The sequence below is a fragment of the Haliaeetus albicilla genome, chromosome 9 (assembly GCF_947461875.1).
Source record: "Haliaeetus albicilla chromosome 9, bHalAlb1.1, whole genome shotgun sequence".
NCBI lineage: Eukaryota > Metazoa > Chordata > Aves > Accipitriformes > Accipitridae > Haliaeetus > Haliaeetus albicilla.
The window spans coordinates 4184784-4198318 of record NC_091491.1 but is presented as its reverse complement, the minus strand read 5'-3'; the positions used below and the strand labels follow the sequence as shown (position 1 = coordinate 4198318).

The window sequence follows — 13535 nt, the reverse complement described above, 5'->3', positions numbered from 1 at the left end:
ATGACTCAATTAACTCCAAAAGAGGAAGAGAAGAATATTGCATTACAAAAATAAAACACAGATCAGTCGATTGAAAAAAAAATTAAAAAAAATAAACCACAACTGAGTTCAAGCCTTTGTAAACTGCCTGTGTAAAAAAGCAATGTACTACATGCAAATATTCAAGGGCAAAAGCTGGTCTCGCCACATTTGCAGTATGCAAGCACATGCAAAAGATTAGAAGTTCAATTGAATTTAACAGCAGCCATTTTAAGACTGACTCCAAACAAGAAAATCAATGTAATTGCACCTGAACATTAACTGAAGTATTGCCAATTACAAATTTTACCAGCTTACACAGGCTATCTGATACTGTGCAATGAAATAGAAACCTGGATACACAGACTGATGATTTTGTCTTCTCGTTCTTTGAGTAAAGATGGTAGATGTAGTTACTAAACTTCTTCCTCTCAATTAATTACTATTTAAAAAAAAATATTCCAATTACCCTTTCATGAAGGATGCTGTACAGAGAACCAAAGTTAACTCTTTCATATACTAAACGGGTTTTCTCCAAGTCACTAGACAGACAAACAGACATCAACTGTAGCAAATGAGGATGACGGAGTTTACTGCAAAGGGAGAGGAAAAAAAACCTGTAAGGCAAACCCAAGATTAAAAGAGAAAGACTCCTGGCCTTCTAGGTGTTTTTATCAATACAATGTGAATGCTTCTAACTTTTCATTAAAATACCAAAAATTTTAAAAGAACCATAGATCAGGAGGCATTTAGGAAATGGTGCTTACTGTCACAACTAGTACAATCTGTAAGCAAGCCATCCAAGAAATGTGCAATGAAGCATTCATCTAGACATACAAGAAGAGAGCATCATCTCCTCCTGTATTATCCAGAGGAGCACACGGTGTGGGAAGAGACAGGAGAAGAGAGAGACTTGTATTTCTCATTTGGAGAGAAAGTGCAGCCACAGCCTAACATTTAATCCCATTTTCTCACATCACTGGAGACACCCAAACCCCAGGAGCACTTGTGGCTACGGCACTTTCTTTCTTACCTACTATGTTCCTGCTCTGCAATGAGAAGATCAGCTAAGCGTAGTTTACTACAGTTCTGATGGGGCTCAAAGCTGAGTTCCTTCACTGTAACTCTGCTGCCTCCCCACATTAAGCTAGAAGGAGAAGAGGAGGAATTTCTATGAGATGCTTTCTACAGTATTTTTTTCCAGTTACGGGATTACTTACAAACAATTTTGTAATTCTGAAATGCTCTGGTGTTGTCTCCTACTGTTAGTAACATTACTCGGATGATGCTGGCTATAGCATATACTCTTTCAAATTGACAATAAATTCTCATCCTGTTAAAGACTGGATGTAGCAGGACAGGTTTGCTGTCCAAAGATGCTACCCTTCCATGACCCAAGGTAAAAAACAAGGACACTCTAAACCTCCTTTCACTAAATGCCATCAGCCCACTCTGATACAAGCCAGAGCTCTGGAAAGATTACATGACCAATTTGTCAATTCTCTGGATGCCTCTGAGGCACAACTACTTGTTACACAATACAAAAGATTAAAAAAGGGGCTCAGTCTGCACTTGCAACTCTCATTTCACCATAGGTTTGAGCAAGTGGGCTGCAGACATACATATCCAGAGGCCTGAGGTCTGACACAACAATTACAAGGACTAAACACTGAACAACGCAATTTGTGCAACCCCAGCAACGTATTTCCCACCACAAAAGGAATCAGTACTGAAACACTGCTATCAATGAATAACCATAATTGGGTTAATATTGCTGGAAAGGACAAGAGCAACCTACAGGTATCAAGGGAATCTAAAGAAGATACGTATCAGTGCACTGCACAAAACAAGTTGCAAGCAGAAAGCAGTGGATGAATATAGAACAAAGTAAAACTACAACAACTTGCTGCTTAATAGTAACAGATACACACTAAAAGGGGCTACAATCCTTTTGATTCTACTCACTTTGTCATGATCATATATGGTCCAACATGGTAAGAAAATGTTGGTTCATCATCTGCCTGAACCACATCTTTTTCCCCAATAATAGGGAGAGATGCCAAGTACCCTAGATGCCCGCTGCCTGCAAGATAAAACTGTAACAACACCAGGGCATAACCAAAAGGAATATGCAACAGTTCCCAAGATGCATCACAAACTCACTAAAAACTTGAGCGCGATCAGTGCAATGGGAGTATCAGCCAAAGCATCAAAATGAAATGTTAAGATATCTGTATCAGAAGCTTAACTTTCTAGGTGAAGCAGAAACAGTCATTAAGAACTGACACAGGTGACATTTAACAGAAGAGTTTCTATTGCCTGTTCCAAAACAGCTTCCTCTAATAGGGCCTACTAATCACTAAAGGCCTGACTATTTGCACTCTCCAAGGTTTTTTCCTACCATTTCAGTAGAAATAAGAACACACTAAAAATTAAAAATAACACTGGTGGGGTAATTACTGTGAAGAATATGCGGCTCTGAAAAACTGTACTAATATCATTAGAAAACTATTATCCATAGCATCTTACCTTCCCAAAACCAAAGCTGTAAATGCTCTTGGCCGCATTAGCTCCACCTTTTAGAAATCTACCCAGAGGACTGTCAACATTTCTAAGTATCAGAAACAAAAGCAATAAGGTAACTAATATGCCAAGGCTTTGAGTAAAATACAAAAAAGAGAGAGAGCAAAAATGCAGAAATTCTGCAACAGCCACCTATTTCCAATGTTGCATTTGACTGGTTCCACACAAAAAGTATAACACAGATGCTGAAAGTCCAAATTATTGTGCAACTCATTAAAACTTTTTAGGTACACTGTTATGATATGTACTTGTTTAAAGCAAGACAGCCAATTAAAAAAAAATATACACACACACAGGCACCCTGCATCCCTTTTTGTTCACAAGTATGTATTTTTCCTTCATGTTATTGCCATTTTAATACTATTAAAATCCAGTACTTCATATTCCTGATTTCAAGAGTATCTCGTAATATACAGATATTTACAAATACCAAGTTTCTATTTGGAACTCTCACAACAGAAATAGAAAGTATCACCAGTCCTAACACATGTTGGTTTTAAATCTGATATTGTCAAAAAGAAACAAGAACATGTTAATTTTAAGATAATAGAATATGGAAGTACAAGTCCTTGTAGCTCAATCCCTCAGGGCTTGAGAATATTTTCTTACCCTTGAACAAGACCACCAAACCTAGACGGACTGCAGACCAGCGCTTTTGATGAACCAACCTTCCTGAATAGATCAGAGGGAAAATTTTGAATGGCAGCCTGCATGTGGAATGTACAACGCTGTATAAATTCCAGCATCTAGTGGAGGGGGAGAGAAAAAACAACAACAAAAAAATTACTTCAGAACTGCAAGATAAACCATTTAAAATTATTAGATCATGACTACTAAAAAATAACTAGTTACTTGCAATATTTAAATCAGCATTTCAAGAAATGGATACACAGAAAAACTTGAAGAAAATCAATTACACGAAAATATAAGAACTTACTTCAAACACTAGATGACTAACTTCTGAGACATTCACCCACCGAAAATTGTAATATCAGGTTTCTTTTTAAGAGAATAGGAATAGAAGAGAATAATAACAGGAAAGAGGACTATTATAATATGAGTTTTAAATCAATATCGCAGTCATGAATAAGCCTTCTTGATACCGCATTTTGCTACCATGCTAGCAAAAATGACACATGTGCTGACACTTCATGCACAGACTGATACACACTTGAAAACTACTTCAAATTTACTCCCAAATTGCACATACATGCAAACAACCTACATACATCAGGGATCAAAAACAAGGGCCTGTCATTCTCCTCACTGCACACTTACACATAAAGGTCCCAACAAGTTACAAACATGCCTCTGCGCCTGAGCAAAACCTTAGTTAAATAATCTGAAACATGAGGATTTCAAAATACCATTACTGATGTTGAAAAAGAATGTTAAATAATTATCTAACATGTAAAAGCCAAGAATTTCTCCCTGGAATGTTGCAAGTTTCTTCACTTTAAGATGAAGAAGTGAGCACATACCTAGCACATATTCAACATGTATTACACACACATACCTGAGCACTGCTTTCTTTTCCAGCTGACATAGCCCAGTACTGAGGACTTTTTCCATCTTTATCATGTACTCTCAGATCACCTCCTTCATCCAATAACTTGCTAAGAATCCACTGATTTCCTGAGAATGCAGCTGCGTGGACTGGGGTGCTTCCATCGTAAGAGCGACTGAAGAATGTTAAAGCAGAAATGTTTCAACCTACCCCTACTACACTCAACCAGCTGCATGCACTTCTGGGAAAAAAAGCAGCATACCTAGAATGTTTAAGTACTCCCAAACAACAACACACCCATGAAATAAAGAGAATTACGCACCTACTTACCTCTGAGGATCTTTGGCTAAAATAGCAATGTGCATCTTAAGCACTTCTTCATTTACATACAGTGAGTATTGTGTATTAGATTGACTAAAACCACTACAAGATTAAACACTTAATTTCAATTTAAGAAAAAAAATTTATTTTTATACTTAACTGATTAGCGTCTGAGCCATAATCCAACAGCACATCCACTATTTTACCAAGACCTAGCAATGCAGCAGTGAAGAGAGAAGTTTGGCCCATGGAATTTACAGCATCAACAAAAATACCTGCAAGAAAAAAAAAGATTATGAGGCCAGTGCTTGTTGCATCCCACCCCGAGTAAAAGGCAACGGTTCGTTCATTAACACTGAAACTGACTGCCATATTCCTTCTGAGATACAGTAAATATGGAAACATAATGATATTAGCAGAAATGGAAAAAAGAGCAAATGATCTTGGAAAAAAAATGCCAACGCCTAAAAGGATGTATAAATATCAGAGGCAAAGTATTAACCTGGATGAGCAGAGATAACACCGGAGGACTGCATTAATAAAAAAATTAATTCTTCTGAAGCTGTAATTAAGAGTTAGACAAATACTTTGTTACTTTAACCAGTATTCTTCAAAATAGTTAATTCCACTCTGTATTAAACAAGAAACCTAGAGAGCTATGGATCTGAGACCACACTTGGGTGGGGAAGTCAGTCACACAGAACAAAACTCAACTGTTTTTATTACCAAGTAAAAAAAAAGAGGGGTGGTCACAAACCACTCAGCCTGTGCTCTCTCCCTCCCGGACCAAAAGGACCGGGAACGGTCATCAATGGCGAGCGGCTCCTGCCCAAGCAGCACCGCCCGCCCGCTTCGCGCTCAGGAGAGAGCAACACCATCCTCCTCGTGGTTTGTGACGCCGTACAGGTGCGATCACTCTCCTCTAGTGACCAACTACAGAAATGACCCCTGAAAGTATAGTCTTAACACAACCCCGCCACCGCCGCCGGCCACACACACGCGCACCGCCCTCCACCACACGGACACCCCACCCCGCACACCCACGGCAACACAACAACAGCCCCCCGCGCTCCTGCCCACATCCCGCCGCCGCGGAACCGCGACCTGCGCCCACGGTGCCGCTCCGCGCCCCACGGAACGGCCGCGCGGGGCCGTGCGCGGGACACGCCCGCTCTTCTGCATGCTCTGCCCCAGACGCCCAATCACACGCGCCGCTCCGCCTCCGCTGCCCGCGACACGGGACGTCGCCGCGCTCAGGCCGCCCGCCCCGCCCCTCGCGAGCGCAGGGCCGCAGAGCCAGGGCTCCGCGGGCAAAACGTGCACGGGGGCGGCACCCACCGAGCCTGGGCCGTTGCAGTTTTCATGACACGGTAGAAGAGATGACCGTCTCAGTCCGTGCTCCCGCTGCCCCATGCCACCAGAGGAGAAGGGGCCCAGGGACCACGGCCAGGCAGCACTGCCCGTCTCTTGCCTGGAGCTCTGAAGGCGATGCCCTGGCTTCCAGGGGCTACCGAGGCCTGACGCATTCAGGTACACTCTCACCTACCAACTAGAAAAACCCCACAGAGTACCATCATAATTAACACGGCCCTTTACATCTGTGGATCCAGCCTAAGCACCAAGGACTTCCGCACCACAGCCGACACTATCACACTGAGCCGTTTCGCCCAGCTGCAGACGAGCGCAACATCAAGCAGCTTCTCCCTAATCCCCATCAAGACTGATCAAAGGTTTACCATGCTCCAGGTCTAGCCTTGCTGTCCAAAAAGTGGATTGGTTTCCTGGTGTGCAACAAGCCAATAATCACACACTCGGGAGAGACATTATTTATTTCATATTTGCACAAAGACGGGTGCTAGGTGGTAATTCCAGCAAGCTAGCACACAACACCAAAGAAAAACAATGTATTTATTCTGTTACAGAATTAGTAGAAACCCACCTAAATTTCTATTAATTGGTTAGTAGTCACCATCTCACCTACTATTGGCCAGTTATATTTAAATTAGCCTTGCCTGCTATGTAGATTAGCATGCATGCTCCTTGCAGGTGGGAAGGGGCAAGTTCTTCCAGCCTGGAACTGAACTGGAGGTTGAGATCTCCCCTGGCCACCTTTACCTCATGCTCCTTTGGCAATCATTCAGCCTTCGGCGCCTTCTGGAGCAGGATGTTTCCTTTTATGAGTCACATCCTACATTTCTTAGGCCCAATTATCCTTAACGTTTCTTTTTGCTCTGATAGACCTTGAGTATTCTTGCCAAGTTGGCAATGCACACGAAGCATCCTCAAAACATTGAGGCCTAATTGTTCCAGGGTGTCCTTATTCTGTGAATGCCAACTGTGTGCCTTTCTGATTACAGCCTTACCTGTTAATTTGATATATACAAAATACATCTTGCACAAAATAGTCAGACTATTCTGAATCTCTGAGTTATTCTTCAACAGCCTGAGCAACGCAGATTCCCACAACATGTCACAAAAGGCAAATCCTGAACAGTTTCTCCCCAGCCCCTTGTCACTCTCTGATCAACACTGTTCAGAAACAACTCCACAGCACCCAGCAAGTCACCTTGCCCTACATAACAGATGGCTCGAGAAAACCATCGACTAACTTGCACACCCAGTTACTGCCAACAAACTTGCAAAGCATTTCTTTTCATTGAAAAACCCCACCCCACCACACATTAAAACCTTAAACCCGTCTGGCAGCCCACACTGTCACTGCTACCGAAAATGCACTAAGGGGCTTCTGAGAAACCACGTACGGTCCTGGGACGCAGGAGGCAGCCGGGAGCCTGCGTGTTCCCCAGAACGCGTTTGCTCGCAGGGAACTGCGGCGGCAGGCAACAACACCTCCCTCCTTCTACCACAACTATTTTTGACACCAAGCAAATAAAAAAAGAGGGGCGGCCACAAACCACTCAGCCTGTGCTCTCTCCCTCCCGGACCAGAAGGACCGGGAACGGTCATCAATGGCGAGCGGCTCCTGCCCAAGCAGCACCGCCCGCCTGCTTCGCGCTCAGGACAGAGCAACACCATCCTCCTCGTGGTTTGTGACGCCGTACAGGTGCGATCACTCTCCTCTAGTGACCAACTACAGAAATGACCCCTGAAAGTATAGTCTTAACACAACCCCGCCACCACCGCCGGCCACACACACGCGCACCGCCCTCTACCACACGGACACCCCACCCCGCACACCCACGGCAACACAACAACAGCCCCCCGCGCTCCTGCCCACATCCCGCCGCCACGGAACCGCGACCTGCGCCCACGGTGCCGCTCCGCGCCCCACGGAACGGCCGCGCGGGGCCGTGCGCGGGACACGCCCCCTTATCTGCATGCTCTGCCCCAGACGCCCAATCACACGCGCCGCTCCGCCTCCGCTGCCCGCGACACGGGACGTCGCCGCGCTCAGGCCGCTCGCCCCGCCCCGTCCTCCCGCCACGCGACCACAGGGCTGCAGCGCCAGGGCTCCACGAGCAAAACGTGCACGGGGGCGGCACCCACCGAGCCTGGGCCGGCTACCTGCGATGCCAAGAACCCGTTCCTCTCCGGGAGCAGAAATCGGCCCCCTGTGCTAGCACAGCACGTCATGGCCAGGCTCGGGCAGCCGCAGCTCTGTCAGCTACTGACAAAGAACATCAGCTCTCGCAGAGTAATTCCTCTGGAGTCTGGGGAGACTCCCCATCCCAGGCAAGTAACAGATAATACAAAAGCCCACGCTTTCTTCAAAGTCAGCCAGAGGCTATGAAAAACCTCCTCTTGTGAATTGCTAGGAAAATCTCTTTTCCTAACTAGTGTACCAATTAGTCTTTATAGTATGAAACCGTATGAACTTTCCGAAGATGTATAATGGCATACTGCCTAGCCGCGGTTGAGTGAGGGTGACTAAAGGACCCCGGCTCACTGCAAGAAGGACAGCCCTGTTGTGAAAGGTGGCACAGCTGAGCTACAGGAGCACATCCCAACGAGACACAAACGGCACGTGGCAATAACGGGACAAGACTGTGAGGCTGTGATAGCACAGGAATGTATATACATTATAGAGGCTGTTAATATATTTTGGAAGGCTTTAAGGACTCTGTTTAGCTGCTTAAAAGTAGTTGTTCGTGATAAAGCAGCACTCATGGCTTGCTTAATGCTTTTGCTTAACATTGACCTATTCTCTGATCGGAGGAGTAAGAAGATTCAGAAAGCCCCAGAGCTAGTTTCAGCCAGGAAAAGGAGACATAGTAGGCACTAGCCTAAAAACCAGGAAAGAGAAAGAACCCAGCAAGAGATGAGAAAAAGGACCCAGTGAGAGAGAAGACAACCCCAGACCCAAATATTACTGTTGAACCAGACTACGGCGTGAGGGGCGGGAACTTAGATTGTAAGAGTGTAATTGCCCAAGATTTTAGTGTTTGGGGTCCCTCTCCAGAGGCACCCAGCTCGAGCTGTCTAAATTTGTGCACCATAGATAAAATAAATAACACTTTTTATTTTGAAGGCCTTGATTAGAGATTCTGCTTTGGGAAACCTAGGGTCGAGCCTGAGGGAAGAAGCAGCATCCAAGGGCTTGTATGTGTGTGAGGAGTTGAAAGGGGCACCTGTTGGCTTGCTGGAGTCACCCGCTGTGAAGAGACTCTAGTCCTAGCAGTTAAAGTCTCGGGTGGTGTGTGTGCAACTCCTTAATTGGCATGTGAATGCTTGAGCAGCAGCTTCTCCCTTCACAGCCCCAACTGCAGGGTTCAATTATATGGAACTTAGTTACTGGGCTTGAAAGTAACTCATGGTCGCAAGAGCATTCCAGACACCTTTAGAAGGCCTTGAACAGAATAAACAAGAAGACAGAAAAAGAAAGATCCCAATTAGAAAAACACAGGTGCGCATTCCACGATAAAGGGAACTTGGCACAAACAACCTCAATTCAGGGGCTTATCTTGGCCAATTGGACTGAGACAAGTTTCGCATGCACTAGTTAATATAGCCAATTATGTCCTGTGTTTATGCGCGTGTACAGAGTGAGTATAACTAACTGTATCTTATGTTTATACGCCTGGACAGTGTCGATATAACCAATCACATTTTATGTTTGTGCGCATGGACACCAAATGCTTGCATGCAGCAGCCAATCAAAGCTTCTAAACAACTTAGAGAATTGTATAAGAATGATCAGCTAGGCTCAATAAACTGGCGACTTTAATCATCATATTGGTGTCCTGTCATCCGGGCCCCGCATGGAATAACCCCAAACCCTACACCCAACCCTGAGGATGAGGACCTTAGTTTCTCGGAACCTTAAAAGCTGCCCAGGAAGAATAAAAGATAGCCTGGGACTACCAAGATAAGGCCAGCATCCTGGCCCCTCCAACACTTCTGTGAAACCCTCCCATTATTTGGCATCATAGATAAGTAATTGCAGCAAGACTGACTCCCTGGATGCCTAGATCCAGGAAGAAGCAAATGGATAATGATACCATAGAATTACAGTTGCTTTGCAAAACAGAAGTGTGTATGTGTGTGTGTTAAGTAGTGACTGGGCAAATTATGTTGTATCTGAATGCCTGAAAGATACAAGAACCACGCGTAAAAACGCGTCCAGGGTGCCCCAGTTTGAATGGGACACTTCATGTGTGTGAATAAAGAATTACTGTTGTAATTCTATACTTTGCATCCCAGCTTCTTTCCTTGGATGTCATGGGTCAGTTGCAGTGTTTTCATGACACAATACAAGAGACAACCATCTCAGTCTGTGCTCTCTCTGCCCCACAGCACCAGAGAAGAGGCCCAGGCACCAATGCCAAGCAGCACTGCCTGTCTCTTGCCTAGTGCTCTGAAGAGGATGGACTGGCTTCATCACCTTGCCCTACACAACAGATGGCTTGAGGATACAATTGCCTAACTTGCACACTCGGGTATTAGCAAAATTTCAAAACATTTCTTTTCACTGAACAACCCCACCCCACCACATATTAAAACCTCGAACCCCCCTGACTGCTTTCCCCACCCCCCCGCCCTGCCCGTGGAAGGCCCACACTATCACTGCTATCGAAAATCCACAGAAGGGTTCAAGATGCAGGAGGCAGCCGGGAGCCACATTTGCTCACAGGGAACTGTGGTGACAGACAACACCACCTCCTTCCACCACAACTATTTTTAGTACCAAGCAAATAAAAAAGGAGAGGGGGGGTCACAAACCACTCAGCCTGTGCTCTCTCCCTCCCAGACCAAAAGGACCGGGAACGGTCATCAATGGCGAGCGGCTCCTGCCCAAGCAGCACCGCCCGCCCGCTTCGCGCTCAGGAGAGAGCAACACCATCCTCCTCGTGGTTTGTGACGCCGTACAGGTGCGATCACTCTCCTCCAGTGACCAACTACAGAAATGACCCCTGAAAGTATAGTCTTAACACAACCCCGCCACCGCCGCCGGCCACACACACGCGCACCGCCCTCCACCACACGGACACCCCACCCCGCACACCCACGGCAACACAACAACAGCCCCCCGCGCTCCTGCCCACATCCCGCCGCCGCGGAACCGCGACCCGCGCCCCACGGTCCCGGCTCCGCGCCCCACGGAACGGCCGCGCGGGGCGATGCGCGGGACACGCCCCCTCATTTGCATGCTCTGAATCAGACGCGCGAATTCCGCCCCCCTCAGCGCGCCCCAGGGCTCCGCAGCGCAACACAGCGCCGCCCGATGGGGCTTGGGCCAACGCTTCGGTCGCGCTGCCCGGAGCGCCCACTGAAGCAAGGCCCGGAGCCGCTCTCTGCGCACCGTTCCCTCAGTCAGCAGGCGCAGTCTGGGTCCGGGCCGCCGTGGCACGAGCGACGCGACGGCAACGGCGAGCACGCTCGGCTCTGAGCCGGGCTGGGGCGGCCCCCGAAGCCCCTCTCCCCCGGGCTGCTGGGCGACTCCGGGCCAAAAGCGAGCAGCTTCTACCTAACCCCCTCCAAGCCCAACGAGCGACATCCGCGGCCGCAAATCCACCCGGCCTTCCAGGGACAGCGCGACGTGACGGGAAGACAGCAGGGTCTCCCCGTCCCCAAGACGCTCTCCACCCCTCCCCGACAGCACTAAAACGCCTTCGCAGCGCCCCCACAATTCTGCAGCTCTCCCCGACCCAGGCTCTGCTGTAGCAAAAAGTCTGTACCCTCCTCGGCGGGAACGGAGCCTCTCACACATTGGATACAAAGTCCCTCTTACCAGTCAGAAAGCTGATCTGTTTTTAGCACCAAAGAAAAAAAAAGGGGGGGGGGGGCCACAAACCACTCAGCCTGTGCTCTCTCCCTCCCGGACCAAAAGGACCGGGAACGGTCATCAATGGCGAGCGGCTCCTGCCCAAGCAGCACCGCCCGCCCGCTTCGCGCTCAGGAGAGAGCAACACCATCCTCCTCGTGGTTTGTGACGCCGTACAGGTGCGATCACTCTCCTCTAGTGACCAACTACAGAAATGACCCCTGAAAGTATAGTCTTAACACAACCCCGCCACCGCCGCCGGCCACACACACGCGCACCGCCCTCCACCACACGGACACCCCACCCCGCACACCCACGGCAACACAACAACAGCCCCCCGCGCTCTCGCCCACATCCCGCCGCCGCGGAACAGTGGCCCGCGCCCCACGGTCCCGGCTCCGCGCCCCACGGAACGGCCGCGCGGGGCCGTGCGCGGGACACGCCCCCTTATCTGCATGCTCTGCCCCAGACGCCCAATCAGACGCTCCGCTCGCACGCAGCCGCGCGGCTCCGCCCCGTGCGGGGAAGCCGCCCCGCCCTGAGCTGCGCAGTCCTCGCACTGCGCGGAGGGGCCCGCCTGCAGCCGCGCCGCCGGGAGCCCGGCGCCCGTTACCAGCCCGGGGCGGCTCGCCGTCTGTCCGCACGGAGCCCTCGAGCAGCCCCCAGCTTGTACATCCTGTCACCAGTGCTAAAGAGACGTCACAGCCCTAGGAACAGGGTGTGCTCTGGAAGTTCTTGAGTGTAAAAACAAAAGAGAACTGCATCAAATATTAGGGTTCATTTAAAAAATTCTCCATTTCCTCGTAGCTAAAAATCTAGATGTCAAAAATACCAGTATCTAAAGCCTACTTTTCCTTAAAAATCCTTCAGGATTTTGCAAGCAGAATTAAAATTGTATTTGGAAGAGTATATTCCTACAGTAGGCTTTCAGAATTTTATTTTTACAATACCTCAACCATTTGCTTATGAGCACCTTACAACTAAAAGCTTATTTTTCAATTTACTTATTTTCATACAACAATTTTTGGATGCAATAATTAGTGCCACTTACCAGAAAAAGCCAACTACAATAGATTTTGCAAACAGATTTCACTCGCAAAACTGAATTGTACAGAGCGCATGCTATTTTTTACCACAAATATAAGCATAGAGGAAAAAGTAAAACTTTTCTGCCAGCACTTGTCTAAACTTAGCTTTTACCTTTTTTCAGAAGCTTCTTCACTTTCACATAGTTTCCCTGCCTGACATACTCATGCAGCTGAGCTTCCAGGGAGTCACCTTTTATACTTCCAAGCTGGACTGGGCAGGGAATTGGAAGAGGGAGAGCATGAGCCATCTTCTTTCCTCAACAGAACTAGGAAAAGGTATGAAACATAATGAAGCTGCAAAACGCCATAGCTCCTGGCAGCTCATAAAGAACTTCTTTTGACTTCAAAACCTGCAGTAGCTGACACAATCAGTTATGGCCGTTTCCTCCAGCTGAATCCCAAGATGGAAGGTGAAAACAACCTCCCTCCCCTCTAACTGTGCCCTCTGAGGGAAAGGCCTCCTTGCGAGACGAGCCGATGAGGGATTGTTAGTGGGCACGGCCTGGCCGAGGAGAAACACAGTCCCAAGGAGGAAAAGGGAGAGGTGACGACCGAGGGATGACAGAAACACCCCGAAAGCCTGTCAGGTGCAGGCAGGAAAAAGGACAGGACAAGGCCAGCACCGCTCCTGGGTCAGGGCTGCTCGGGCCCAGCAGCCTTTTGGCTCTTTCTGCCCCCTTCCCAGGACTAACGGGCTCCCGCCCCAGGCTGCGCGTACGCCCTGTCACAGCCCGCCCGCAGCCGCCTCACCCACCTCAAGCGCCGACGCCACCCCAACGGCCGCGGCACGCGGTCC

At 48.0% G+C, this 13535-nt stretch overlaps 1 protein-coding gene and 4 non-coding genes across 5 annotated transcripts in view; all 5 read right to left on the bottom strand.

Moving 5' to 3' along the window:
• Positions 1–13257, bottom strand: part of TEX14 (testis expressed 14, intercellular bridge forming factor) — a 35768-nt gene extending 22511 nt beyond the window's left edge. Inside the window, exons 1-8 of the mRNA XM_069791032.1 lie at positions 12852–13257; positions 4590–4704; positions 4118–4283; positions 3211–3347; positions 2548–2629; positions 1984–2114; positions 1052–1165; positions 488–611 (exon numbers count right to left, since the gene is read on the bottom strand). Of these exons, the coding sequence (XP_069647133.1) occupies positions 488–611; positions 1052–1165; positions 1984–2114; positions 2548–2629; positions 3211–3347; positions 4118–4283; positions 4590–4704; positions 12852–12987 (1005 nt within the window). The 5' untranslated portion in view covers positions 12988–13257. The remainder of the gene's footprint in view (positions 1–487; positions 612–1051; positions 1166–1983; positions 2115–2547; positions 2630–3210; positions 3348–4117; positions 4284–4589; positions 4705–12851) is intronic.
• LOC138687005 (small nucleolar RNA U3) lies at positions 5185–5393 on the bottom strand. The gene has a single exon (XR_011326345.1). It is a non-coding gene; the product is annotated as a small nucleolar RNA U3 (small nucleolar RNA).
• LOC138687008 (small nucleolar RNA U3) lies at positions 7343–7551 on the bottom strand. The gene has a single exon (XR_011326348.1). It is a non-coding gene; the product is annotated as a small nucleolar RNA U3 (small nucleolar RNA).
• On the bottom strand, positions 10608–10816 carry LOC138687007 (small nucleolar RNA U3). Its single transcript, XR_011326347.1, has one exon. It is a non-coding gene; the product is annotated as a small nucleolar RNA U3 (small nucleolar RNA).
• LOC138687004 (small nucleolar RNA U3) lies at positions 11680–11888 on the bottom strand. The gene has a single exon (XR_011326344.1). It is a non-coding gene; the product is annotated as a small nucleolar RNA U3 (small nucleolar RNA).
• Positions 13258–13535: the final 278 nt, after the last annotated feature.